Here is a 26,750-nt window from a genome sequence, read left to right on the forward strand (position 1 = left end):
GGCTCACAATGCAGCCCTTTGATAGTCATGCAGGACTTCAAGCCAACGCTAATCAGTGGTTGAGACCTCGGTGGCAAATTTCTTCGAAGTTGGAATAGAAATATTTGTGTCATGCTAAGATAAATGCCTCAATTTACATGGAGATTACGTTGAAAAATAGCCTATGCATGTAGTTTTCAAATTTATATAACACGAGTTTTTTCTTTCATTCTGTTAATTTTTAATTTCAAAGTGTCTAAAACTTTCTAGACAGCCCTCGTACATTTATTAGTTTTTAAATTTGTATGCTTGCTTATACGCCTTAAAGATTTTTAGACAGCTGGAAGTTGTCTAATCTTGAAACAAATGTTCTATTCTTGTTACATACAATGATAGCACAAGTCTGAAATCCTGTGTTAATCTATATCGGTAAGAGTTCCATAGTTTCAACCCGTGGCTGTGGAGTAGATCTCATTTACTCTTTTGTGAACAGTTGTTGGCTTCATTGATGAGACAGTTATATAAGTGTCAACTGATTTAAAATCATATCACCTGTAGCCTCTGCCCCCAGTGGATTTTCCACACCGTCGATTAGAGTCAGTAAATACGAGTTGTGATCACAAAGTATCCAACCTTCAAAATATTCCCCTTGATATTCAAACACTTAACCATGCCACTTTTGGAAAGAAGTCTAGAAGGCCTCTTCGGGAATGGACTTAGTTAAACTGTCACATTTAGCAATTATTCCTGGTCTCAAATCAGAACCCTTTAAGGGAAAAATAAGTGAAGGAACAACCAGAAATCATACTGTGTCATGTCAGGGGGATAAAGAGCCTGATGTAATAAGAGAATTTTATATCTTGTCATAAAGTTTTGAATAGGTGAGATGAATGCCTAAGTCAGGGTGTTTATGCCAAAGTACATCATGGAGGCTTCTTAGAATTATATAGTATTTTTTAGTGATAGCACTCTGATCTCCATTTCTGGATCATATTCATACGGCCATGATTCACTACGTTATAAATGTTTTGGAACAAGTTCTTTGGAAAAAATTCTGCAGCAACTCAGATTAAGAACAAATCTTCTGTTAAACTCATATAAGCTGAACCACTAATAGAGCTTATTTCTGTACCTACTTCATGACAGTGATATGTTGATCCTCCATCACTAAAACATGAAATTGATCGATAACTTCATCATTTCAACTGTTGCCAGTCTTCCAGAACATGGTTCATTGTCCACCGAAGTGTGGTGTGGCCATCTTCAAATTTGTTGCACCACTCCTTTAACGTGTCACACTCAAAACACTTTCTCCAAAAGCATAAATTTATCAAATGGTTTTAACTTAGGAGTTACCAAATTTTTTACAAAACAGATCTAATATTGCTGTTAACATATTACACAATACTGTACAAGACAAAAGTGTGACAGACTCAGTAAAGAGTTCACTGCCTGCAGCCACCATGTAAATAGGATGAAAAGATTAAAAACCAAATGTGTAACACGAGTTTACAAACATATTAAACTACAAACACGTTATCACTACTACTCAATGTGAGAATATATTTGACATTAAATGTATAACATGTGATGTTACATTTTGTAATGCCCAGGAAACCTCTGTTACCATACTCATCCATCCATATATGACACACACCACTTGATTTTTGTATCAAGTGCAACACAGTGTGTTGCTATCACGAGAAACCGGAAACATCTGATCTAACCTGAGGTGTCTTTGAGTATGGTTTTACTAATACAATTCATTTTTGAACTCGGTGCTAATATATAAGTACATCAACCAACCATACACCCTGCGTTACTTTTTAAATGAATATCTGAGATATCAAAATAGGTTCCCACTAGCCAAAGAAAATCATTTCATTTGATACATTAAATGTGATATATTTAACATGTCAATGTTTACTTTAATGCTGATTTTTAGGAACAGCATTATACCTGTTACACTTCAGTCCCTCCAGATGTAGAAAGAAACCAAAGATATTACGAAGACATATAAATTCTGTTTTCAATTGTAGACTAACTTTTAATAGAAAGGGAGTATTGAGATGATATCAGAATTTGTAAGTTGGCAGATTGTATCAACAGTAAGGATTTAACATTTGTCTAGCTCCGCTCTCCTCAACAATACAACATAAATCAGATCTAGATTAAACCACTGGAGATCCTTGACGACAGATATTACGTGGTGCCTTATATGATGACAAGATGTCCTCAAGTGATACATGACTCGTGCTGCAATGAGTCTGTTAAAACTATACACACAAGAAGTATTTTTATAACCCAAGATGCAGTTATTTTTAAAGGTAAGTTTGAAGGGGATGGGTTTATTGGTCCGAGTTGCAAATGTCCAAGTAACAAGAAAAAAAATACAAATGCTCAACAGTTTCAGTTCTTTGAGTGCCAATTGTCCAAGTAGAAGGGAGAAACTGCTTTTTTTGCTTTGAGTGCCAGTTGTACAAATAGGAGGAAGAAACTTCTTTATTGCTGCATGTGCCAATTGTACGACTTGCATTTGTCCAAGTAGAACGTGGATGTGAGCAACTGTGAACCCACCCAACCAGCCTGGCCTCTCTTACATCTACATCGCTTAAGTGATGGTGCCAGTTTAAACCACAGCAGTTGGTAGATGGTATCTCTACCCTGCAGGAACCCCTTCTTTAGGAAAAAACTTAATTAATTGTAACACATGTATTTTTTTGACATTTTGTTTCAATTTACATTTGTAAGGATAGTTTTTAAAAAGAAAAATTATTTAACGTTTTGTTTAAAACTGGTTTTTTTTTGCACTATAAAAACATTAAATAAGAAATACAGTTTGTTGCAATACAAATAACATTTCTGTACTTAAGAGTGGACGGACCGGTTCACAGTAGTTGTACCTCTCTTCCATCAACTTGGACATTTGGCACACGGGCCAACAAAATAGTAACTTACTCAGACATTAAATCTTGGACCAGTGAAAGGCCCCTAGTAAAGTACTGAGAACAGGTGGCGTTTGTTGTAATGCACCATTACTGTTTAAGTCCCATTATCCTTCATTACTGTTTAGCCACCATGCCATGGCTAAAACTATTCCATACTTGCTGGAGCATATCACACAAAGGACTGATTTGCAATGGGTCAATTCGATTTTCTTTGAAAACATAATATTGAACACTTAAAACCTTCATTTTAATTTAAGAAGCATAAAACATACTTTCAAAACTGTGCCAAAATAAAATGTAGAATGTGGCAGTGAACTCTTTTGCAGATGGAAGGTTAAAAGATTAATCTTGACAGACCATGAACTAAGACGTGTCGATGACTAATGATGAGCCTAATTTTTATATTCAGCTGACAAGACTCATTGGAAGGGACCATTTAATGATTGTATTAGGTGCAATTCATTTCATATATCCTGCCAGCTGGTTGCTTCATAGCTTGGGACTTCTAGTCCAATTTGAGGCTGAGACTGTTGACTTCTTTTACATAGATAGTAGAAATAGTTAGAAAACCAATACAAATTTACAATTTTGAGAACAGTATTTGTACAAAATAATATATATCTGAGTTATCTCATATGTTAGGTAATGACAAACTATGATATAATTTCCCGTAAGAAACTATTTCTGTTATGTTTATTGTACATATAATACATTATTTAAAAAGGTTTATTTTTGTACATTTTAGCTTTTATTTATTTAAGGCGTACAAAAATTTGATCCGCAACCTGATAATTTCCCTCCTAGCACAAACAACTTTCAGATTTTTAACTGGTACTTAAACCATTTAGTTAAAAATAAATATAACTTACATTAAAATAATGAAACAACCTTTATAAAAGTAAACAATTTGTAATACCATAATCTTCACAGCAATAATTCTGTACATGCTACAAATATGTTTAGTAATACAGCACTATTATTCTATGTTAGAATAATAATAAAAAGTGTGCAGTGTTTTTGTGTAGTTGTCCAAGGTAGGGTGAGGGAAGGAGAAGCGTGCAAGCCGAGTTAGTGGCAGGGGCAGGTACACAGGAGAGGGCAGGCAAGATATCACACAGAGACCAGCTGTTAGAGAAAAGGAAATAATTAGAGTTTCTCTTGTCAATGCATTCTGCTCACCCTCTTAAATGCTATCGCCTGAGATGTTTCTGAAGAGGTAAAAGGCTTATCTTAACAAATAACATTCTTAGGTCACGATAACAGTAATACTGAAAAGGACCCAATATATTACAAAATTCAATCACAATAGTGCAAAAACTGAAGATTATTCTAAACATTATACTCTATTCAGAATTTATTCAGGAGTTTATAAAAAATGTTCTCATTGAATCAACTTTGGTGTTCTAAAACTGCCACAGTCAAGTTAGATAATACTTTTTATCTTGTCACATCTAATAATAACAATAAAATAATGTTTTTAAGTGGATAAAATGAACATTCAATTACATAAATAAAAGTATATTAATGTTCATTTTTTAATCAAAACAAATTAAATTAAAACCTAAAAGATTTTCAACAAAGATGTGATATATAAACAATATATTGTTACAAAAGTAATATTGAATTTTTGACGTGACAACGTCTTAAATTAGGTTGCGGCTCGGAGTCACTCATGAAAAAAGTGTAACGCCCGGTAACGTTACGATGCCCGTCCTGTGGGTCCGCCGCACGGGATAAAGCAGATAACTATGTTTATTCGTGAAAATGTGGAGTGCTTAGATTCGTCATTTACAACAACTACAACAATAAAGGTAAATAATTTTACACTGATATTTCATTATCGTAAACTATGATTGATTGATTAATTGTTAGATTGACACAAAAGTTGAGAAACTGAGTTTATAGGTTATGTCATACTATTGACAAATGTTGATAGTGATAAGTAAATTATTAGTTTAAATCACTCTGCAATCAATTGTAATTCAGTCGATTGAGAAGAAACAGCGCGTATTGCTAGTCAAACATTTAAAATAACAAATTATAACCTCTAACCTGTCATAACAGTGCGACCAAACAAACGAACTAAACCGACCAATCACCACGCGCGGAGTTAGAATTTAACTGTGTTTAGCAAGAATTTCAAATTCCAATTTTAGTAAATGTTTTATTCAACTTTACCATTTACAATAACAAATTTTAATTAATTTCAAATTATGTACAATGTTTTAGTAAACAAAATATATTTCTATAGTTAAAATTTGTGCAATTCTTATTTTCATTCAATTCCTTGTTCCTATTGTGCAATTTATTAATATTCATATCAATAAATATTCTACCGAGAAAAAGACGTTGTCACGTAAAATCTTCGCCCGTAAAACCGACTTTACAGGCAACCATAATTTTTTTTTTAGTGAAGATTTAAGGTTTGAACATGTAATTTTATTTAAATAAACTTCACTTCTACACACACAATCATACAAAAACAAGATAACACAGATTTATGTTACACGTAATGGTTTAGAACAATTAGAACATACAGAATTAGTTATACAGACCAACATAAGAAAAGAAATCCTAAAAACAAGGACCAAAAACACTTTATTAAGGACTGATGATTGGTTATACCAGACACAAAACTTGTTTAACTCCTTCTATCTTCCCATGTAACATCTCCAAACATTTTTCCTCTTCTCTCAAACCTTTCTTCATCCCCTTCAATCAAGTTTCCCTAGGATTCTTTCTCAGTATCCATGCTTGTAATAACCTGGCCACATGTTTTCTCTTCTCTCAAGCCTTTCTTCACCCCCTCAAAATCAACTGTGTACAGTATTCCTCCTTGGGATCCATGCTTGTAATAACCGGGTCACATGTTTCCTCTTCTCTCATGTCTTTCTTCACCCTTTTAATCAATTGTCCCTAGGATTAACTGATATCCAAGTCATCCTGTTCACACTGCATTGAAACATTGTTTACACAATTATATATCAACGCTGTGTGAACTGTCCCTAGGATTTTCCATTGGGATCCATACATCTAATGACCAATTAAATTTTTCCTCTTCTCTCATGCCTTTCTTCAACCTTTTAACTAATTGTTCATAGGATTAACTGATACTAAAGTCATCCTGTTCACTCTATATCGAAACATCGCTTACACAATAATGCTGTGTGAACTGTCCCTAAGATTATCCATTGGGATCCATGCTTCCACTGACCATTCGCATTTTCCTTCTTCTTTCATGTCTTTCCTTTCAATCATCTGTCCCTAGGATTTTCTTTTGGGGTCCATGACGCTACTAATAGTCTCAGATTTTTCCTCTTCTCTCTTACATTTCTTCACACCTTTCATCTCTGTCCCTAGAATTTTCGCTTGGAATCGAAGCTCTAAATGACCTTTCACATTGTTTTCTACTCCTTCTCATGTCCAAAACATATCTGTCTATTCAATCTTTTATCTCATTTTTATCTCCTCAACTTTTTATCTAAGGAGTATAATACATTTAAAGAAAATTAAGTATACCAATTATATTTAACTTGGAAAAAGTTTAAAAAACTGTAAAAAATGTAATGTATTTTGTGTTTTAATCAAACATGGTGAAACCATTTTATAACCATAACAATCACGTTTGTTTCATTTTTGTTGTAGAAAAAATTTAATGATCAGAACAAACTCAAAAGACATTCAAATGAAGTTTCCTAGGACATGAAATAAATATTTGTACACATCTCGTTGTTTGTAAAAAAACAAACACACACACAAATGGATAATATATCAGCCAATGATACTTAAAAAGTTAAAACGTGAACTTATTAAATTCCTTGCAGTATAACTTTTTACTTAATATCACCAGTAGCCACACGATCTCCTTTTTGTAAAATAACAGGTAAGAGCAAAGGAAATATGATTATTCATGTTATAAAACCAAAGCCATGAATGAAAGCAACAAATTTACATGTTTACTATTAAACATGTTTACATTAAATGTTTATTATTATACTATTATTATGTGTAAATAATACTATTGCACAAATTTAGAATAATGAACTACCTCAAACCGCCAGCATACTAGTTTTAAGATGTCAGGATAGTGTTTGGTCCAAGTTCTTTTCCATTAGTTTTACTAAATCTATATGATTATTAATTAATACAAATTAATAACACAACAAAATCAAGAATTAATTTAAAAAGAATAGGACTTAAATACAATTTCATATATTACAATACTCAGTTTGTTACTAAAACCCTAGACAAGATAAGTCACAGGACAAAGTTTTGAGACACTGAGACATTAACACACTGACAAGAAACAACTCACATGCGTAGTACAAAGAAGAAAAAAGAAAACCCACAGAAGAAAATCAACTTATAACCTAGGAGAAATAAGGTAAAAAATAACTACCATGGAACTACACTGCACCTTGCATACCTCCATGAAGCCCCCTCTCTCCTTGACATAGAGGTATAGTCGAAAGAGATCGAGGGGGTTCTTGGAGATGGTGGGACATGTGGTGATGGGTGATCCTCTATCCTCCATGTACTGCAGTAGCTTGTCCAGCCAGAGCCGACGGTCAGGCGCATCGTCCATCTCGTACAGCTTACTCAGACTGTCCTGCTTCTGGAACAACGGTCACTCTCAAGTTCTCTGCCCATGTTGAATATACAAAAAGCCAACAATTGCAAATTAAGTTATTCTAGAATAAAAACTACAACCGGTCAATGTCGGTAGAAAATAATAGAAAAACCACACAATCAGAACTTACTTAATTTTATAATACAACTTTTTCTTTATTCAGTTGCAAACTCTACATGTTTTCATACAGAACAACTACTATTTAAATAAGGTTTGTATTCAATAAATTATAAACTAACTAAGAACTTTAACTATTACAAATGTTACTTTTATTTGTTTAACCCAATATTAAATTATTACCTTCTTCTCTCCAACTACAAGTAAATCCAAAACTGACAAAAATATATAAAATAATTTTCAAACTGAGATTAATTCATTTAAAATATTAAACTAATAATTAATTCAAAATTGGTAACTTTAAAGTTGAATCATAATAAATGTGATATGTGAGAAGACAAAATGAAATAAAAATACATTTTAGTTAAGTGTTGTTAACAAAAACCGGCTACTTAAAAGAGATGCACATTTAAATACATCAAATGTTATTTTTTACATATTGAAATTGATATTTTTATTATTGTTTTCTTGTATAAAATTGTAATAGATTTCTGTAGTCAACACACAGTAAGTATGAAATTTTTTCACAGAAGTACAGTACTGACAATTAGAATGAAAACAATAATGTATAGATAAATTTTTATTTCTTATCATGCATATAATTATTTCCGGCATAATTATCCACTTGTATTCAATGTTTTAGACTAAATTATTACAAAACTAAAACCATTTAAGCTTCAACTTTTTGGAATTTCATAATTTGGTTAAATACTAGTAAACCTTAATTCATAAAAATTCTTATTTATCAGTAAAGCCTTTAATAAAAAATTTTACACTAATTTGGAAACATGTACAATCTATTTAAATGTATTCCCATGTTGAGACACCACCTTGTTTAATACAAATAACACAGACCTCGATTTGGAAAAACTAATTCTAGCTAAACAAAAGTTTAACTAGTCTTTTGCAAATTAATTAATTTAATTTTAAAGGGAGTATACTTGTACAAGTATTATTTTTTTTGGAAAACTATTGTAACAAACTATAATATAATTAAAATAAAAAATAGCGCTACCTATTCAACAATGTTTAAAAATTATAAACAAACATATCTTTATAAACAATAAAGAAATAAAATTAACTCCGCCAGTGACAACAGCTCAACAATTACAACGAAAATACTAAAACTTTCAATTGTAACAATATTTTTGAGAAAGAAAACAACTAACATGCTCAGCCAAAAGCAGCCATCAAAGGTTAAACCCAGATAAGCAACATGCCGACACCGAAGCAAGGGAAACATTAGTTGGGTTATAAAGACACCGCTGGTAAAGACAAAATGATATTAACCTTTGGCCTGTATAGGTCCTGGGGCATGTGACTGTTATAGACCTGGAAAAAGAACACATTCGCATCACCTCCGATACTCAAATGTTGACATATTGATCACTACAAGTTGCACCCGGTTATTGTGTTAGCTCTAAACCTGTCAACCCTTACAAGCATGTTACTCCCTGCTTAGCTTACCCACCCCACATTTGATTATTTCTCCAGAGGAGCTTTGTACTCAATTATAGCATACGGCAAGCACTTGAGTACAAGACACTTGTTGTAAGACTCAGTCACGAACTCCAGGCAGTGGCACACTTATCATGTGATTGATCAAAATACTGATTGAGTACTGAAGATTGCTTCATGTTGCTTAGATATATATATATATATATATATATATATATATATAAAAATAAGCAACACCCCATATTTTGTAGTTATCCAAAATATATATATATAGTGTTGATTTTGTGCACACTTTTGTCGTTCCAATTATTTAACATTTTCAAGAGTTGATAAAAAAAGTATGCATAGAGGTGGTATGATTCAATTGTAAAAATATTAACATTTAACAGAAATAAAATTCATTTGTTTTATTTTTAATGTTTTGTTAAGAATGTTGGTTGGTTTTTAATATATTTATTTATGAAAATAAACAAGTTGGAAACAAAATATATTAGCATAAAGATCTGTAAACGAATGACACACCTTGCACTAAACTTGCAGGCCAAAGTCAGGCAGGAATAAATCAGCCTGACCAGGTCAAAACTCTTCAACTTTGTAATAAAAAAATGTGATTTATTAGGTCATTTTAAAAATCAAAGTATACAAGTTTATCTAAAGAGGATCATTTGAAATTTTACTTAAAACATTGTAAAAAAATAAATTTATTAAAAAGCTGGACTATAGTAAAAGTGTTCATTTAAGACTGATGTTATTGATTGATATTTTACAATTGTTGGTGTTGTCATGAACAGTGTATGCATGTATGTTTTAGGTACTGCCTGGCTACTGACAATTTTCTTGCCTACATTCAGATGATGGTGACAGATCATTATTTTTGAACTATACCTTGAAAATTCAGATATCAATAAGATAAATGATAAAATATCTTATCAATAATTTTAAACCCGTATTTCCAATGTTCGTATTTAATGCGCTCACTGTTTTTAAAACACGAGCTAAAAATTCCTTTCTGAACCTTTTTTATTGCTTCAAAAATATTTATTTAGTTTCACATTTAACCACTCTCAAATAGTAATACCTTTAGTTGGAAACAAATCATTTTCCGTTATCCAAAATAATGCTTATGACAAAATTGTTCATTCCAAAATAAGGGAGAGTAGGATAAACTGAGAGAGTCCTACATATTTGGGTACAAAGATCTCAAACCTAAAAGTTTTATGTGAGAATGAACCAAAGTGCACTTTACTGCATATTACTTAACAAAATTTTATAATGGGTCTATGTTGTAAGGCTATATCATATCCACGTCCAGTGACAGGTGGAAAATTGCGCAAGCCTTGTCTCGCCTTCAATTCTAGAAAATAACTATCTCAAAGGGCTTATCGTTATCTATCTAGCTATAGTTGTCGATGTTAATCCTTTGAGTGTCAGGAGAGAAAGTGTGCAAGCATCCAGTCTCCTTTTCATGGTAACTATCAAATACTACTTAAAGGTAAATTAATTCATAGTAAAACAAATAATGGATTTTATTCATTGCCTCCAATTCTATTACGAGTAAGGCTTAAACAATACCAAGTATTTTCTAACAGATAAGTGTTAAATGGCTGTCGAAACGTTATAAGAAAACTTGATCATTCGTTCAATCTCCAGTTGCACCAATCAGCTGTGATTGTTGTACATTTTGTGTATTAAGTTATACAAATATGACCATCACTGATAACAACCAGTATCCATTTGGATCATGAATTCAAACCTAATTTAGTATGTCATTTGTTTATATTAATGTAGATTTGTTTAATATAAAGAGATAGTTTGTAATACACATGACCATCACTGATAACAACCGGTATCCATTTGGATCATGGAATTCAAACCTAATTTAGTATGTCATTTGTTTATATTAACCCTGTAGATTTGTTTAGAAGATATGAAGAGACGATGTATCGTCGCCATGGTAATATGCGTTTACATACATCATTTATTTGAAACCGTAAAATACATTTTATGGATTAATACATATTTATATGTATTTTATTAAAATACTAATTTTTTTTATTTATTATTTACTAATTTATTTATAGGTAATATCAGTGATTTTTGTGTTGTACGCCTAGAGGTTTTTACAAGTCACATCACTTTTGATAACAATTCCGGTATCCATTTAGAGATATCAATGGATTTTTTTTGTACATACACAAAACTAAATTTAGAAAAATAAAATGTGGGTGCCCATAGTTGTCTTATTTTTTAATTTAAAAAATGTAGATCAATTTTTTTGTAAAAATCTATATACATATATTTTAAAATTATTTTAATGCTGTTAAACATTTTTTTATACTTCAGACATCTTTTTCTGTGTATACAATTTCATTCTGGACATTTTGGTGTGTAATACAAGACAATAGCATAAAAAATAGCAAAAGTATTAATTTTTTACAAACAGTATGCAAAACAGCTGTTTTTGCTCCATTCTCGGTAGTTCTTAGGTCAAATGATTTTGGTACGTTTTTTCCACCATCAATATTTTGGGGTTCAAAGGGTTAATGTAGATTTGTTTAATATAAAGAGATAGTTTGTAATACACATGACCATCACTGATAACAACTGGTATCCATTTGGATCATGGATTCAAACCTAATTTAGTATGTCATTTGTTTATATTAATGTAGATTTGTTTAATATAAAGAGATAGTTTGTAATACACATGACCATCACTGATAACAACCGGTATCCATTTGGATCATGGATTCAAACCTAATTTAGTATGTCATTTGTTTATATTAATGTAGATTTGTTTAATATAAAGAGATAGTTTGTAATACACATGACCATCACTGATAACAACCAGTATCCATTTGGATCATGGATTCAAACCTAATTTAGTATGTCATTTGTTTATATTAATGTAGATTTGTTTAATATAAAGAGATAGTTTGTAATACACATGACCATCACTGATAACAACCAGTATCCATTTGGATCATGGATTCAAACCTAATTTAGTATGTCATTTGTTTATATTAATGTAGATTTGTTTAATATAAAGAGATAGTTTGTAATGTAACAAAAGTAATTAGTTCAATGGACAATCCAAAAGCAGCTTTATGACCCAAGCATAAGCACACTGATCCCAAAACAAAACATTATTATCATTAAAATTTTGATATTTAAAAAAGTGATATATTAATAATACACTACCTTCAAAGGAAAACTATCACAAATATAAATGCTTGATGTTATGTTTATGTAATACAGTAAAATGTAAAGTCATCAACATTAACCAATCATAAATCATTAATAAAAGACTAATATAATAATTAAATATTACAGCCATGAAATTCTCAATTAGTGAACTATGTGTAACTGCAATTAAGTATTACCTGGAATCGGCATGGTGATGGATTAGTAACCAATTTTAATCAGTTCAATAAAACCTTTAAGCATGATTCATTACTATGTTTCCTAAAAAGAATTCATAAAATAATTTATATTAGATCATTCTATTGATTACTTTAGGAGCCAACAATACTTATATGATATAATACAAATTGAAAGAAACAATCAAAATATCTGTGACAGGTAAGTTTTGAGTAGTAAAAAAATAGCTGTTTTACTTAGAGATTTTTCAATGAAAAGCTAGCAATAATTTGATTGTGGTTCCTTGTACACAGGTATGTACATTGTCATTATTTTCTGATTCGTAAGATAAACAAGCACAGTTGACTAAGCCAATCACAAAATAGTAGTTCAGAATTTATTATAAGTGAAGAGTTGCTATGGAACGACTGTTGCTATTTATGTATGATACATATATCAATTTTACTGTATTTGTATTGTACATGTTAATAGCAATTTACAAAAAAAATCTGTACTATTCGTTAGATTGAAATTAACATAATTTAGTCAGCTACATCATACATTCAGTATTACGCCGCTAAGTCAAAATACCCTTCTTTAATTTTTTACAAAGAATACATTAATAGTGTACAAACTGATAATAAAGTTAAAAATTTAATACAATATAGTGTGACAACATAAATTGGAAACAGCATGTAGGTTTTTAAAATTGTATATTATAGCTAGAGTAGTGTTCACATATTACACGTTTGCTAGCAATGGTCACAGCAGCACTCTGTTGTATGTGTGCCGGCATTAAACAATGAGCTGATCGATAGTCAAAGTGTTGTAACACTTTGTTAGTCAAGTGTTTGTAACAGAAACATACTTTTCACGTGATCGGATATCATCTTAGGGGTACAGCCCATGATTATAACCCTGATTAAAACTGAATCCAAGCAGTCGTTTTCCAAACTCTGATGTAACGAAAATATTGTGCTTAACACAGAAGTTGGTTTTAAAATTTTCTTTTATTAGAAAATTTTAAATAGAAGCTTTTACCAAAACTATTTTGCTTTCATCTAAGCAAAACCACTTATGATACATTTGTAATGTTAATGAAGTCTACAAATATCACACACTGTCAAAAACTCAGGATTCCAGAATTAGTTAATGAACTAAAGTGAAAACAATAAAGACATGGACAATCAGGATATCCTTCAATAAGTGATTTGGACAATAACATGACTAAAGTATAAAATCTCAAGGACACCATCCATTGTTTGAAAGTAAAATTAAATTGATCGAGATCCAACATGTCAAAATCAACGGTTTACGAACTTACTTTAAAACATTTGAACATAAAGGTTTCTGTGAAACTGGTGTTGAGTAATGAATAAAAACAATCAGACATAACAAGTGTTCAAGGATGAATCAAGGATGTTCCAGTATAACTCCAAAACAAAGGGCCAAAGTTCGAAGTGACCATCTTACACCACAAACAACACTCCAAGACAGACACAAGTGTTCATTTTTTGTGATCCACAAAGAATTTGTATGTCTGAAACAAATTGTCAATGTCGTTTCCACAACATTCGAGTCCACACCGCCTTCGTTGTGACTGTATATCTGACCTGGACAATAGGGGTTGTAATAAGGTGGGTTGTAATCTTTCTGCATCCACCATACAATTCTTACGAGAGGTCAACAGATTTATTTTATTCCCAAAACTCAAGTAAAGATTGAAAGGTCACTATTTCATAAATGTTCCTTGTAATCCAACAAGGCTGTCATGGAATATCTTTAAGAAGTTATAGGGCCTCTTTGGCATGAATTAATGTTGGTATTAGAGAACAAATGCATAGAGACTATTTTGTAGAAAATATATATTATCTTAACAATATCTGTTGATTGAATCAATAAATTCTCATTAGGAGACCAAGTCTCATTACTTCATGGACAAACTCTACAGGTAAATGTGTGTGAGTTGATGGTACAAGTCTAAGAGTGATGGTAGCTAGCACACATAAGCCTCCAAATAAATTCAAGTTGATCAATACTGTAAATTTCCAGGAATGTATTTTCCTTTTAATTTAGCATATTTTTATTAAATAATAATGGAGCATACAGAACAAGTTAACAAAAATAAATAAATAAAGCCCAAAAAAGGTTCACCTTGAATTTTGTGACATGCATACAATTGATATTTTTCTTAATTTTAATTTCTTATCTTTATTAACTTTATTCTTTGTCCAAGACAATCCACACTTGCCATCAATGTTATATTGTAAAAGCACTAGTTCAATGGTTCTCTCCTGTGCTGGGTAGTAGAAATGGTCATTTAGTCTCTTATAATATATTATTTTATCAATCTACTTTCTGTTTTCATCCTGTTTCTCGCTCTTTCCTACATAATGAATAAGAAAGCAATTCATATAGTTATACACCAACTGAAATATAAACTGATCATAGTCAATAAATAACATGTAGATAAATTTCATATATTAAAATTGAGTTTAATAAAAACATTTTTACATATTTCAACACACGCATAAAGTACCTACCGGACTAGCGGGCGTGCGGGGCCACGTTGGGCTGCTGTCCGGCGGGTACTCGTCATGCATGGAATTCATAGACGCTGCGCCCGGGCTTGGTACTGTGCTCTGGGGAGTGGAGGGGTGATACATGTTGTCCTTTCGTGACTTGCTGGGTGTGCACGAAGGGTCCTCCCCTGACGCTGCAAGTCCCACAGGTATTCAATATTTGGTACAATTTGTTATAATTTACAGTAAACCTAAACACACTAAGTGTATTTGAGGTGTGTTCAAAAAGTAAGGAATTGTTAAATTTCGTGGGTTTGGAGAATCCGATTGTCAATTAAAAAAAATATGTTGGTACACATGCTCCTGAAGTATAATAAACTTCCCAGCTGTATTCATTGTTTACTTTTTCAGTGGCAACTGCTAAGATTAGATGTGTTTCTGAAATCAATTTTTGTTTGTAAAAAAAAAATGGATTAAAGAATTTGTATCAAATTTTGTGTGAAAAATGAAACAGGATGTAATAAAGCATAGGGAATGTTAACAAATGCCTATAGTGAGTCTGCTATGAGTAAAACAAGAGTTTACAAATGGTATAAACATTTCAAAGATAGCCATGAAGATATTAAAGATAGTGAATGCTCCAGACACCCCAGCACACCAACAACGATAAAAAAGTGAAAAAGTTTGTTATAAATGATTCCGTATTACGATCAGAGAAGCTGCTGATGATATTGGCATACAATTGGCTCATGCCATCACATTTTTATTAATGAATTTTGTGTATGAAACATAATATAGCAGCAAAATTTGTTCTAAAATGGTTGAATTTTAAACAAAAATATCAGTGAATGGAAGTTGCTTAGGAGTCACTAAACGAAGTCAACGACAATGGAGAATTACTAAAACTTGTTATAACAGACAAAAAAACATTGTTTACGAATATGATATTGAAACTAAGGCTCAATCATCCCAGTGGAGGCATTCTGGATCGCCAAGACCATAAAAGGCTCAACAAGTGCAGAACATGAAGGTTTATTCTCACTGTATTCTTTCATTTTAATAACATAGTCAATAAGTAGTACTACTTTTAAACTCAACGCAGTTTGTGTGAAACTATAAAAAAAACACGGTTTTGTAGCAAAACAAGTGATAGGTTTTGCACCATTGCAATGCACTTTACCTCACACTTCATTGCTTGTGAGTTTTTTTGCCAAAAACAGTACTGTACCGATGCCTCCAGACATGGCTACAGGTGATTTTTTTTTTAATTTTCAAAAATAAAGAGAGCCTTAAAGGGCCATCGTTTTACAAGCATATATCGACATTAAGAAAACACCGCTGAAAGAGCTAAAATCTATCCAAAAGATTGAGCTTGAGAAGTGTTTCAAGGATTGGCAGATAAGCTGGCACAAGTGCTTTATCTAATGGGAACTATTTTGAAGGTAACAAAATTAATAAATAATTTTTTTTAACAATGAAAATTTCCATTACTTTTAGAACATACCTCATACATAGGGTGAGGCAGATCACTTGTGTGGTATGTATAGAGCATATCTGTCAATTTGTCTTTCATGCCTAGGTATTTTCCCTTTATTGTTGTTAAGGTTGGAGCTCTCCTTTTATGAACATAACTAGCAAATTTAGCAGCAATTAAGACTCTCTGTCAGGATAATGTAGTATCTTTAAAATAATTTGCAAACTCTGTAAAAAACTATAGGCTGAAGAGGTAAAACATTGTTCTTATTGGGCAAAACCCATGGACATTTCACTAGTACCAGTACTTATGTAAAATATTATAAATCATAATTAACCCTTTGACACGATAATTATATTGCGCGAGGCGACCTCTATGGCTTACTTTATTTTAACAAATCTAGTATAAATACGTTTAGCATCAATATCTTAAGATAATTTAGGCCAGATCTTCATATTTTCATTCAAATACCCATAAAACTCACAATAAATCTAATATAGTAAATTTATTATGTATTTATAACTGTATCCTTATATTTATTTATTAATATCAGAACAAAAAGAAACCACTGGTCTATGTCTACCCACTGGTCGATTTCACAATCAGAATTTGTGTACTACCAATCAACTGTCGTCTGTGAATAGACGGTATTGCATTTAAACAAATAAATAAAATACAAACCGTACACAAAATTACTATAATTTGTTGACTAGGTTATCTACGTATAACACACATAGTACTTAAAAAAAATTCTGGTGATTTAGTGTGCGTTCTGCAAACTAACTGTGGTCAGCAAATAGATGCAGCAGACACACGCCGATACATGAACATAAATACAGAAAATAAGCTACTAAATACATGCAAAGGATTATTTAAAACAATGGTAGTTTCTAAGTTAGGTTATCTATCTTCAGATTTAGAAACAAAGTGTGACAAAAAAATTATAACAGTTGGTAATTTTTGTACTACTGATCAGCTAATCTCTCCGAATAGATGTGCATGTATGAACGAAAACAGTGAATATACTAAGTCCTTCAATGCAGTCCCAAAAACGATTCAAGTCTTTCTCATAAGGAGGGTTCACTTCTGATTGGTTTATACATTCAAGTTGAACCTACGCTGAGTACAGTAAAAACCAATTTGTCATTTGTATCTGGAGGACAATCCTATAGATGTCCAGGAGCAGCATATCGCTTATTGCAAATGTTGAGATATTGAGGTGGAAGAGTGGATCAATAAGTCTACTTTACTGCGGAGGATGATGTTGGAGTGGATGGAGCTTCTTTAGTTAAAGCCTGTTGCTAGCCTGGACATAAAAGAGTTCATTCCCTGTCCGCTTTGATTGGAGAGGTTGGAATAGAACTGGCCTTTCATTCTTTCAAGGTAACATGACTGATATAAAGAGCCCATTATCACTTTTCATGGGATATTCACAAAAGGTTCCTGAAAATCTTGTCACTCCGAAAGCAGGGTTCTTTTTAGCGCTAAGTGAATTGAGGGGTTTACTCGGATCCTTGTTATAGATTAAATAAATACTGTTTATAAAATAACAATATTTCTTTACTTTGTTAACTAAATAAAATGTCTATTACTACTACTACTATCCAGACAACAAGAAGGCGTCTACAACAAAGAACGTTCCTAAGCTTGGCCACTTCTGTTCTTTACCAATATTGTTCGATCATTACCAAAGCCAGACACATTGTTCAGTAAAGTAAGGCTTATTAAAACTCCAAATGCTACCTACCATATTACCAGACTGAAGTAGTGGAACATGAACTGAACTTTGTCCAATTATGAGTGAAGGGGATATCTCTGCAGATTCGAGAATCAGTTTCATTAATAACAAAGCTCATGGAAAGCATAAAATGACCAATCATAACGTACACACAATTTCTTCTTTATTTTTCCAGATGAAGTTAGGAACATATTGTATCCTTTCTTACATTGTATCTGGCTTAGTGAAGGCAGACATTTTGGGCTTTCAGAAGACAATTGGTTGTATTGGTTGGAACAAAAACAAAGGCCTCAATTATGTTTCATGTCACTGCTTAACATACAACTAACCTGCAGAAGCATTGGAGAGTGTAGACTGTTGAGAGGCTTCATCTATGGGAGCCCCGTCAGGCCCAGTGGTGACCAGCTGGGTGACTCCACCTTGACTACTGGACATCACTGTACCTGCCACAATCACAGCACATAACCTCTCGAAACTATGCTTAATCTTTTTAAATTGGTTTTCACTTATTAACTCTTTGATCACCGGAGGTAAAAATATTGTTTAATTAATACTGTACCAAGGAAATTTTTCAAGGGTTTCTTTGAAAATGTACAGCTGCCTTAATATGAGGTTTAATTTTTATGGCTATGGTATAAAATGTTTAGGTTAAAATTTCTAAAAAAAGCTAAAAAATGTTCACTATTTAGTTGCAACTACAAGTAAAATGTATCAAAATCAATTATACAAATTCGGTTTTTGTATAAAAGAAACGTTTTAAATATTACATATCATCTTGTTATTATTTATATATATATATACACATGTATGTATAAAAAAAATCGCTAATAAACAATTTATCTTCTATAAGATAATATAACACTACATATTTTCTGAAAAAAAAGATGAAATTTAGAAGGTTTTGGCTATCTTAAATGTTTAATATTATTTACTTACTTAACCATTCTTTGCTAGGTGTATTCTCCCCATTTTTAGTAAAGAAACAGACTATAAATCACAAAAATATTGGCTAGGGTTAAAAATTTTTTATAACATGACATGATTTATAAACCACATCAATATACAGAATTTTGTGAAAACTGATATCACGTTTAAAATACCTTGCAAAATGCCTAAAAATAGCCTGGTATTTGTGATACACTTCAACTGCTAACTCCAAGGTTAACATGAAAACAACTCAACAAAAATCTAGCTTTACGTCTCATTTTATATTATTTCATCTAGCATGCAAAACTGTGTAAAAAAAACTTTAACATGTGTCTGTTATAGCGATTTCCATTTATTACTAGCATCTATTCATTTTTTAATGCTTGGCCGATCAGTGCAACCCGCTGTGTGACCTGTATTCTTTAGCTCCGTTGTAATAATTAAACGTTTTGTTTGAATTAAGTACATATTTTAGAAATATTGTGGATGGAGTTAACACACAATATTGTTGTTGTGATTGCTAACCTATGTATGTCAAAACACCCTGGTAATATTTGTTTATTTATCCAGCTGCAGAAGAGATCAGATTGCAGATCTCGAACCATAATGTTACTATTTCTTGTATTGGTGTTGTATTTCTTGTATGATGGCAAATGTCCAGATAAATCCTTGTACCTTCACAATCCTTTTATCATAAAAACAAAGAATATCATTCTGTTTGTGTATTAATGAACTAAAAACAAAAATATATTATAAATGAATTTATATAATCAATATGTATTTACAATACAATAAATACAGCCATCAACTGTCTCACCACAGACTTGACCGAGAATTATTAAGAATAAAAAGGAGGAAGCAAATTACAATAAAACCCAAGAAACCAATACTAATATAAATTTAAAAGAGACTGTAGAAGATTTATATTTTTAAAAGTTACGTACACAAAAACAAATAATTGTGTATTATATGTGGCGTAAACACTTATGCAACGTGTCTGGCAGATGCCACATTAAGGGAAAGCTATTTTTATTTCCAAACAAAACTGATTAACTGTTATTCAATTGCCCAAATACTTTGATGTTATCCAGAGGCCACTATTTTTTTTAAAGTTTTCCTACTTACTGTGAAAATTACAGGTTCTTGTTTTCTGCATAATGTTTATTTAATAATGTAGTTTGTTACATCCCTGGTAAGAAAAACTCTTTCAAAAATAGTAGCCTCCGGATAATATGAAAGTACCCAATTTGTTTATTAAAAACAAGAACATATGCATTTATTATATTTTTACAAAATATTACCTATTATATTGTAAAAATCCTACTTGAATATTATAAATCAAAATTTTAAGTATTATAATAAACTACCGGTACTACCTAATTATCACAATAGCTGCTCTATAGTAAACATAAAATAAATATGTTATCATAAAATAATGTTTAAAAATGAAAGATGTCATAAGTGATTTCTTTAAAATTTAGGTATTGATTACAATATAAACTAACATATGCTATATATTTTGTTGCTACCCAATCAGCTCGCAACGCATATTTAAGTTGTAATTGTATTAGAAATATATACTATTAATTTCCTTTCAGCAACAAATTCTTTATATTCTTCAAACTACTATCAGAAGAGTCCTGTGTCAAATCAGCAATAATTTTCATTATCAGAAATCAGCTATAATAAAATGAGTCTACTGTTATAAATTACAATTTGTTATCAGTCTACTAACAAACAAGTTTGCATAATGAGTGCACACACTAATTTTCTTTTCCATAGTTTCAATTTATCTGAATTTAAAATGTACACATAAATTAAGTAAAAGATTCAATCTAATAAAAAATATGTTTATTTCCTAATATAACAAATAAAAAACTGTGCAATAGAATTCATCCAGATTTCCAGTTTGAGCTAAAATTTTAAAAAGATACAATACCTTTAAATACATATTATAAAACTATTTAAAAAAAAAACTAGATATTAAGTGTCAAGAAATTACTCTATCAGAGAATAGGACATCAAGAATAGAGAATAGGATAATAGTACATCAATATCTCAATCCGTTTGAAATATATCCATGCGTATCAGGGTTTAATTCACATCCTTTATATATGTTTGAACAAAGTGCCAAAAAAGTTTGTTTTAGCAATCATTAATTTGCGTACTGCTAATCAGCCTGCCAGGCACGAACATACGCAGCGGACTTGTGGCAATGTATGTTATAAATACTGAACTGGAAGCTAAATATTATTTACTAAATTAGGATAATTTGTTAATTGGTAATCTTTTTAGTTTTTTAAAAACACAAAGTAGAGCAAATAAAAACCACTTTAACGATATGTAATTTGTGTATTGCCAATTAGCTAATTAATGGTTTAGCGAGTCCCCAAATAATCTTATTGTTAAATCCTAGTGATCGATTCTCAAATCAAAATCTTTGTTGAATATTCATTGGATTTGAGATTCCGCTTCAACGTATTTACTAGTATTAACAACAGGTTAAATTTTTCGGATCACAATGAAAATTTCTTCATTTTCCTGTATAACCCTGACCACTTTCATTTTGCTGTATATTACTGGATTCCTGGTTTTTCAAGGATGCTAGACACCCTGTCAACAGTATTAGCTTTGCTTAGTTACCTGTGGCTGTAGTTGTAATGCCATTGTCATGCAGGTCACTAGGTGTCGTGGTGGGAGTGTCCAGAGAGAGGTGAGAGTTAGGGGTGGATGATGGCGGAGGCTGGCCCACATGGCTGTTGGGAGGGCCCATGGACGGAGGCCCCATAGGATGATGGTGTGGCGGTCCCATACCCAGCGGTGTGGCATTGTTTGGGTAACTGCCAGGACTAGGGGGCATGCCACTACCCGCACTGCCGAATGCCACTTTGTGCTGAAAAAATTATAAATTGTAAACAACCTTTATCCGTGAAGTTTTTGAATACTTTAGTATCTGCCACAGCTAATTTGTTTACTTATTGAGGTAGAAATGTTATTAACTGATGTTGAATCAGCACCTATATCTAGTTGATGGGAAGAATAAGCACCCCCACTGAATAAAACGACTAACCATATAGTGATTTGTTAAAGCGCATATTTCTTACATTGCTATGATTTGACTTAAATATTTAAAAAACTAACAATCAATTACCTATTGCAAAATACTATGTATCAAATAAACTTATGTTAAAAAATAGGCTCTAGGCATTAAAATACAACTTCAATTTAAAGTAAAATTAATTTGAAACCATGGTACAAACAACGCAGAGGACTGATATTGCTTAAATCAGGCATGTGTAATAAATATACATGATCAACATATTAACCTATTTAAAAAATTATTTATTGGTTTTCAATTTTGCGAAGCCCAATCAAACTCGGGAAAATTATGTACTGTGAAATTGTAATTTTCCGACGGCTAAGGACCAATGATTTTTAAGGACGGACCAGTTTAAATAGTATAGTTCAAACACACTAGACAAACAATTACAATATTATTTTATGTTTACAAGAATTAATATCTGTTATCTACATTGCGTTTTTCATTTGTAAATGAGTTGGTACAATGCTCGTGAAGTTGATTGCCTTCAGTTGATCCATATCAGTTAGTTCAACTATAATTAATAAAAAATATAAATGCTGTTCAAACCATGTTTAAACACGTAGCAATATATATATATTACCATATTTTCAAAAACATTATTGCTAAGGTCACAAACACATTTATATACGGATTATTATGGATCTACATTGCATAATTTCCCCCCTATTGGTGCGTGTATTTTTTAATAAAAATGATATATTGTTAGTCGGAGTACTTATTATTTAATATTAAGCCTATGGTAATTTTGAAGAGAAAGTAAGCATATTTGAGGATTATATTATTTAATCGTTTATCGAAAATTTCAACACAATCGTAGATAGTAGCTTATGAGCGACAGCATCACAAAAATCCAGATAACTATTATATTTACGATTAAATTACATCTGTAAAAGACAAATATACTTGTGTTGGTGGTTGAATGATAGGGGGTACTAATTCAGTGACTGGGCCAGGTCCATGCGCTGAATAAGCATCTCCTTGGAGTTAGACGTGGGGGGGGAGGGGAGATGCTAATGCACTACCTGGCCCGTATCCATGTGCTGAATTAGCATCTCCTTGGAGTCAGGTGTGGGGGGAGGGGAGATGCTAATGCACTACCTGGTCCGTGTCCATGTGCTGAATTAGCATCTCCTTGGAGTTAGACGGGGGGGGGGGGGGAGGGGAGATGATAATGCACTACCTGGTCCGTGTCCATGTGCTGAATTAGCACCTCCCTGCCGTGACGTTCAGTATGTTTAGGGGCTGTGTGAATACGTGTATAGCAGTTAAGGGAATACATTTTATTGTTCTATCAAAAAAAAGGACAAGATAAAAGAATAAAAGCCAATTTAATTTATTGCAATCACCAAGACTGCAAAACATTGGATGGGAAAATAAGACTTCTATTAAGTTTTTGTATAAGAAGAAATACACAAAATTTGATTATGATTTATACAGTACATTAGACACTGACCTGTAGCTGTTGTTTGAGGTAAGCTTGGTGAGGAGGTGTATGGGACCGAGGCCCAGGTGAGGAGTTGGATTGAGGGGGCTGTGTGGCCGAGGGTGGAGTAGCCGAGGGTGTGGTGGTCACTGGGCCACCTTTGCCACTGGCACCACTGCTGCCACCCAGATGGTTGGTGTTCGGCCCACCCATCATGTTTCCTGGTGATCCTGGACCCCAACCCTACAAAATATACTAATTAACACCCTCAATTTCGTAGAATTATTAATATTATTTTTAATGGTATAATAAAACTACCACTACACTCTCAATAAAGATTTAATTTCCTAATTTATAAGCAGTATCAGAAAGTTCAAGGCCATATTATAATGCTAAAATTAATTGTTTTTTTTTTATGAACTCCACCTGTGATATCTTTTTCTGGTCCCCATCATATAAAAAAGACATTTAAACAGTTTATTTAATATGCTAAAACTATAGATAGACATTTCCAGTAGGAACAATTTTGTTAGATTATCTATATTTTAAATATAAAGAAAAATAAAAAATGTATCCCTTTTCATTCAAATTTACTCATATTAAACAAAAGAAGTATTTCTAGACTGGTTACAAGTTCAATACAGGTACCTATATAACACAACAAAATTACAATTCATCAATTATTTTAAATTATATCATCTTCCTTCTATTCTAAATGTACGCCATTGAACATTGAATGTTTAATTTTAAATTTTAAAATACACGATCAAAGATTAACCCTAGAACTGTTAATCGACAAAATTTTGTCGGTCAATGCCGCTTCTGTGGTGTTAAACGTCAAAATTTTATCGGTCAAACATTCCCTCGTATAATTACTTTTTACAATATACTCCGGTAACGTATCGATATAATTCATGCACCATTGGATTCGGGAAGAAAAATGCTAGGGAACAGATGAGTTTTATTCCTCTTTGTATTATGGTTATGACGTAGCAAGCTTGTCATTTTGAACGTAAAAGAAAACGACACAGTTTGTTGTGACTGCCATATTGCCGCTGCCGTTCTGTATCACTTTCGTGCCGAGCTGTGGATATTTGTAAGTTTTAATAGTTTTACGCGTGTTTTAGTGTCGTATTTAATGTGTAGTGTGTTGTTTGATGTCGTAGTAGTGTAAACATATATATTTTAGAATAAATCAATTTCTATTTACTGAAATATGTTTGAGAAATTACCGGCTTTGTGTAGGCTATGGCAAAATGACTTGGCTAAAATTCATTTCACATAGTTTGTTATTGTTTTCACTTACTAAACGTTATTTATAGCACTCTTTTAGCTCTGAAGTAACTATTTATTTTTTTGTAAATAGATATTTTTCACAATAAAATATATATTTCCTGTAATTTCTTTGGTTATATATATTAACTGTTTGGGTTATTCTATAATTTTTCCATATATTTAGTTATATTTATAGTTTTATAACTACATAATATTTCCTATTACTTATAAACCATAAATTTATAAATTTTGATATAGTACAAGCTTTAGAAACGATTTTATATTTTGCTGAATGAAAATTTTTTGCAAAATTTTTGAATAATGGCAAAATGCAACTTTTTTTTACTTTTCAAAAAACAATTTATGGTAATTATTTCATTAGTACTGTATATTCTATTTTATTCTAAGTAAGAAAATATGCAATATAACATGTATTCATAGATAAATGTATTAGCAAAACTTGTTTTACCAAAGTCTTACGTGTACACCTGATTTTCAGAATTTATGCGCATCGCTGCTTTTTTTGTTCTATAGCTTTATGATGCTTTCATAAATGTGTATAATGTTTATGTTTTTCTGAAACTAGATAAAATTTGACACAGAATGGCTATCTCACTTTTAAATATATCTCACTATAACTTCATTTGCTAGGTATGGTCCCCCCAAATTTAAGAAATATTTTTCTTAAATTTTATATTTGATTAAAAAAAGTGTTTATTAAAAAATTTTGTATGGTTAATTTTACAATATAGTATAATTATACGTTTAATCCTGAACACAAAAATATATACTTTTATTTATATTGCTTTTATTTTATATTTTTAATAATTTTTTTTAAAAAAAACCTTGCACGAAGCTCCAAAACAGCCCGACACTACAGGATGAAATGACCGCCAGTTCTAGGGTTAAAACATTGTGTGTAAATTTTAATATTATTTAATTTAAACTAGAATAAAGATGTATTTGGAATAACTGAAACATATTAACATGAAGATGTAATTCAAATAAAATCATATGTGATATTTTTCATACTTTTATTGCTATGCTTTGAAAAAAATCCTAAAAATCCACACTTGACTAATAACCATGAAACTTACTTTAATACCTAGAAAAAATAATTTTTTTACATGTTTCCATCATCCATCAATCCAGTACTTTTTGTTACACTTGATTGAAATGAACAAACTTCTAATGTGCACTCGACTAATACAACTTTGTTGGCCATTAAACAAGCTTAAAATCTAATATGCCTTAAGGAAGACAAATCGATAAATTTTGTGATTGAAGAATAAACATGAAATGTAGGTGTATTGCGTTAGTCACTCCTGGCACACAAACTGCAATGTAAAGAGTTGTGACGAGTTGATAATCTCCTGCTAAACAGATTTGCACAACAGGCCTTTGTTGAATACTAGGTTTTCATACATACCTTATAGGCAGAATGTATTCTGTGTTACGCAATGTAGCTCAAGTTTCACGGTAAGGTGAGACTAACCTGGTAACCTGGAAACTGTGAGTGAGGAGGTGCGTGGTTGGGCATGGGTCTGGTGGGGTACTGCGAGCCAGGTGGTATGTTGCTATTGGTCTGAGGAGGCTGGCTGTAACTCTGGTTAGGTCCGTACCCTAGCTGTCCCTGTGGCCGTGGACCATAGTTACCTGCACCAACTAGGTTCATTACAATTACAAACTGATGAGTAAATATACTGAATAATAAACACAATCACTGACTATTTAACTTTCCCAAATGAAATTCTTTGGCCAGTAAAAAGTAACTGCTGATACCAGGTACCACCCGAGTT

At 31.8% G+C, this 26,750-nt stretch overlaps 1 protein-coding gene across 15 annotated transcripts in view; it reads right to left on the bottom strand.

Moving 5' to 3' along the window:
• Positions 1-26,750, bottom strand: part of LOC124360384 (trithorax group protein osa) — a 167,342-nt gene that overhangs the window by 45,896 nt on the left and 94,696 nt on the right. For 7 of the 15 annotated variants that reach the window (XM_046813970.1, XM_046813977.1, XM_046813976.1 and 4 more), the window contains 7 exons: positions 26,447-26,616; positions 23,707-23,919; positions 21,794-22,043; positions 18,553-18,666; positions 15,033-15,205; positions 8,965-9,006; positions 7,327-7,542 (listed from right to left, as the gene is read on the bottom strand). In XM_046813970.1, the coding sequence (XP_046669926.1) occupies positions 7,327-7,542; positions 8,965-9,006; positions 15,033-15,205; positions 18,553-18,666; positions 21,794-22,043; positions 23,707-23,919; positions 26,447-26,616 (1,178 nt within the window). The remainder of the gene's footprint in view (positions 1-7,326; positions 7,543-8,964; positions 9,007-15,032; positions 15,206-18,552; positions 18,667-21,793; positions 22,044-23,706; positions 23,920-26,446; positions 26,617-26,750) is intronic. The other 8 variants (XM_046813968.1, XM_046813967.1, XM_046813966.1 and 5 more) reach the window with 8 other exon arrangements.

This window comes from Homalodisca vitripennis, chromosome 4 (genome assembly GCF_021130785.1).
Source record: "Homalodisca vitripennis isolate AUS2020 chromosome 4, UT_GWSS_2.1, whole genome shotgun sequence".
In the NCBI taxonomy this organism is placed as follows: domain Eukaryota; kingdom Metazoa; phylum Arthropoda; class Insecta; order Hemiptera; family Cicadellidae; genus Homalodisca; species Homalodisca vitripennis.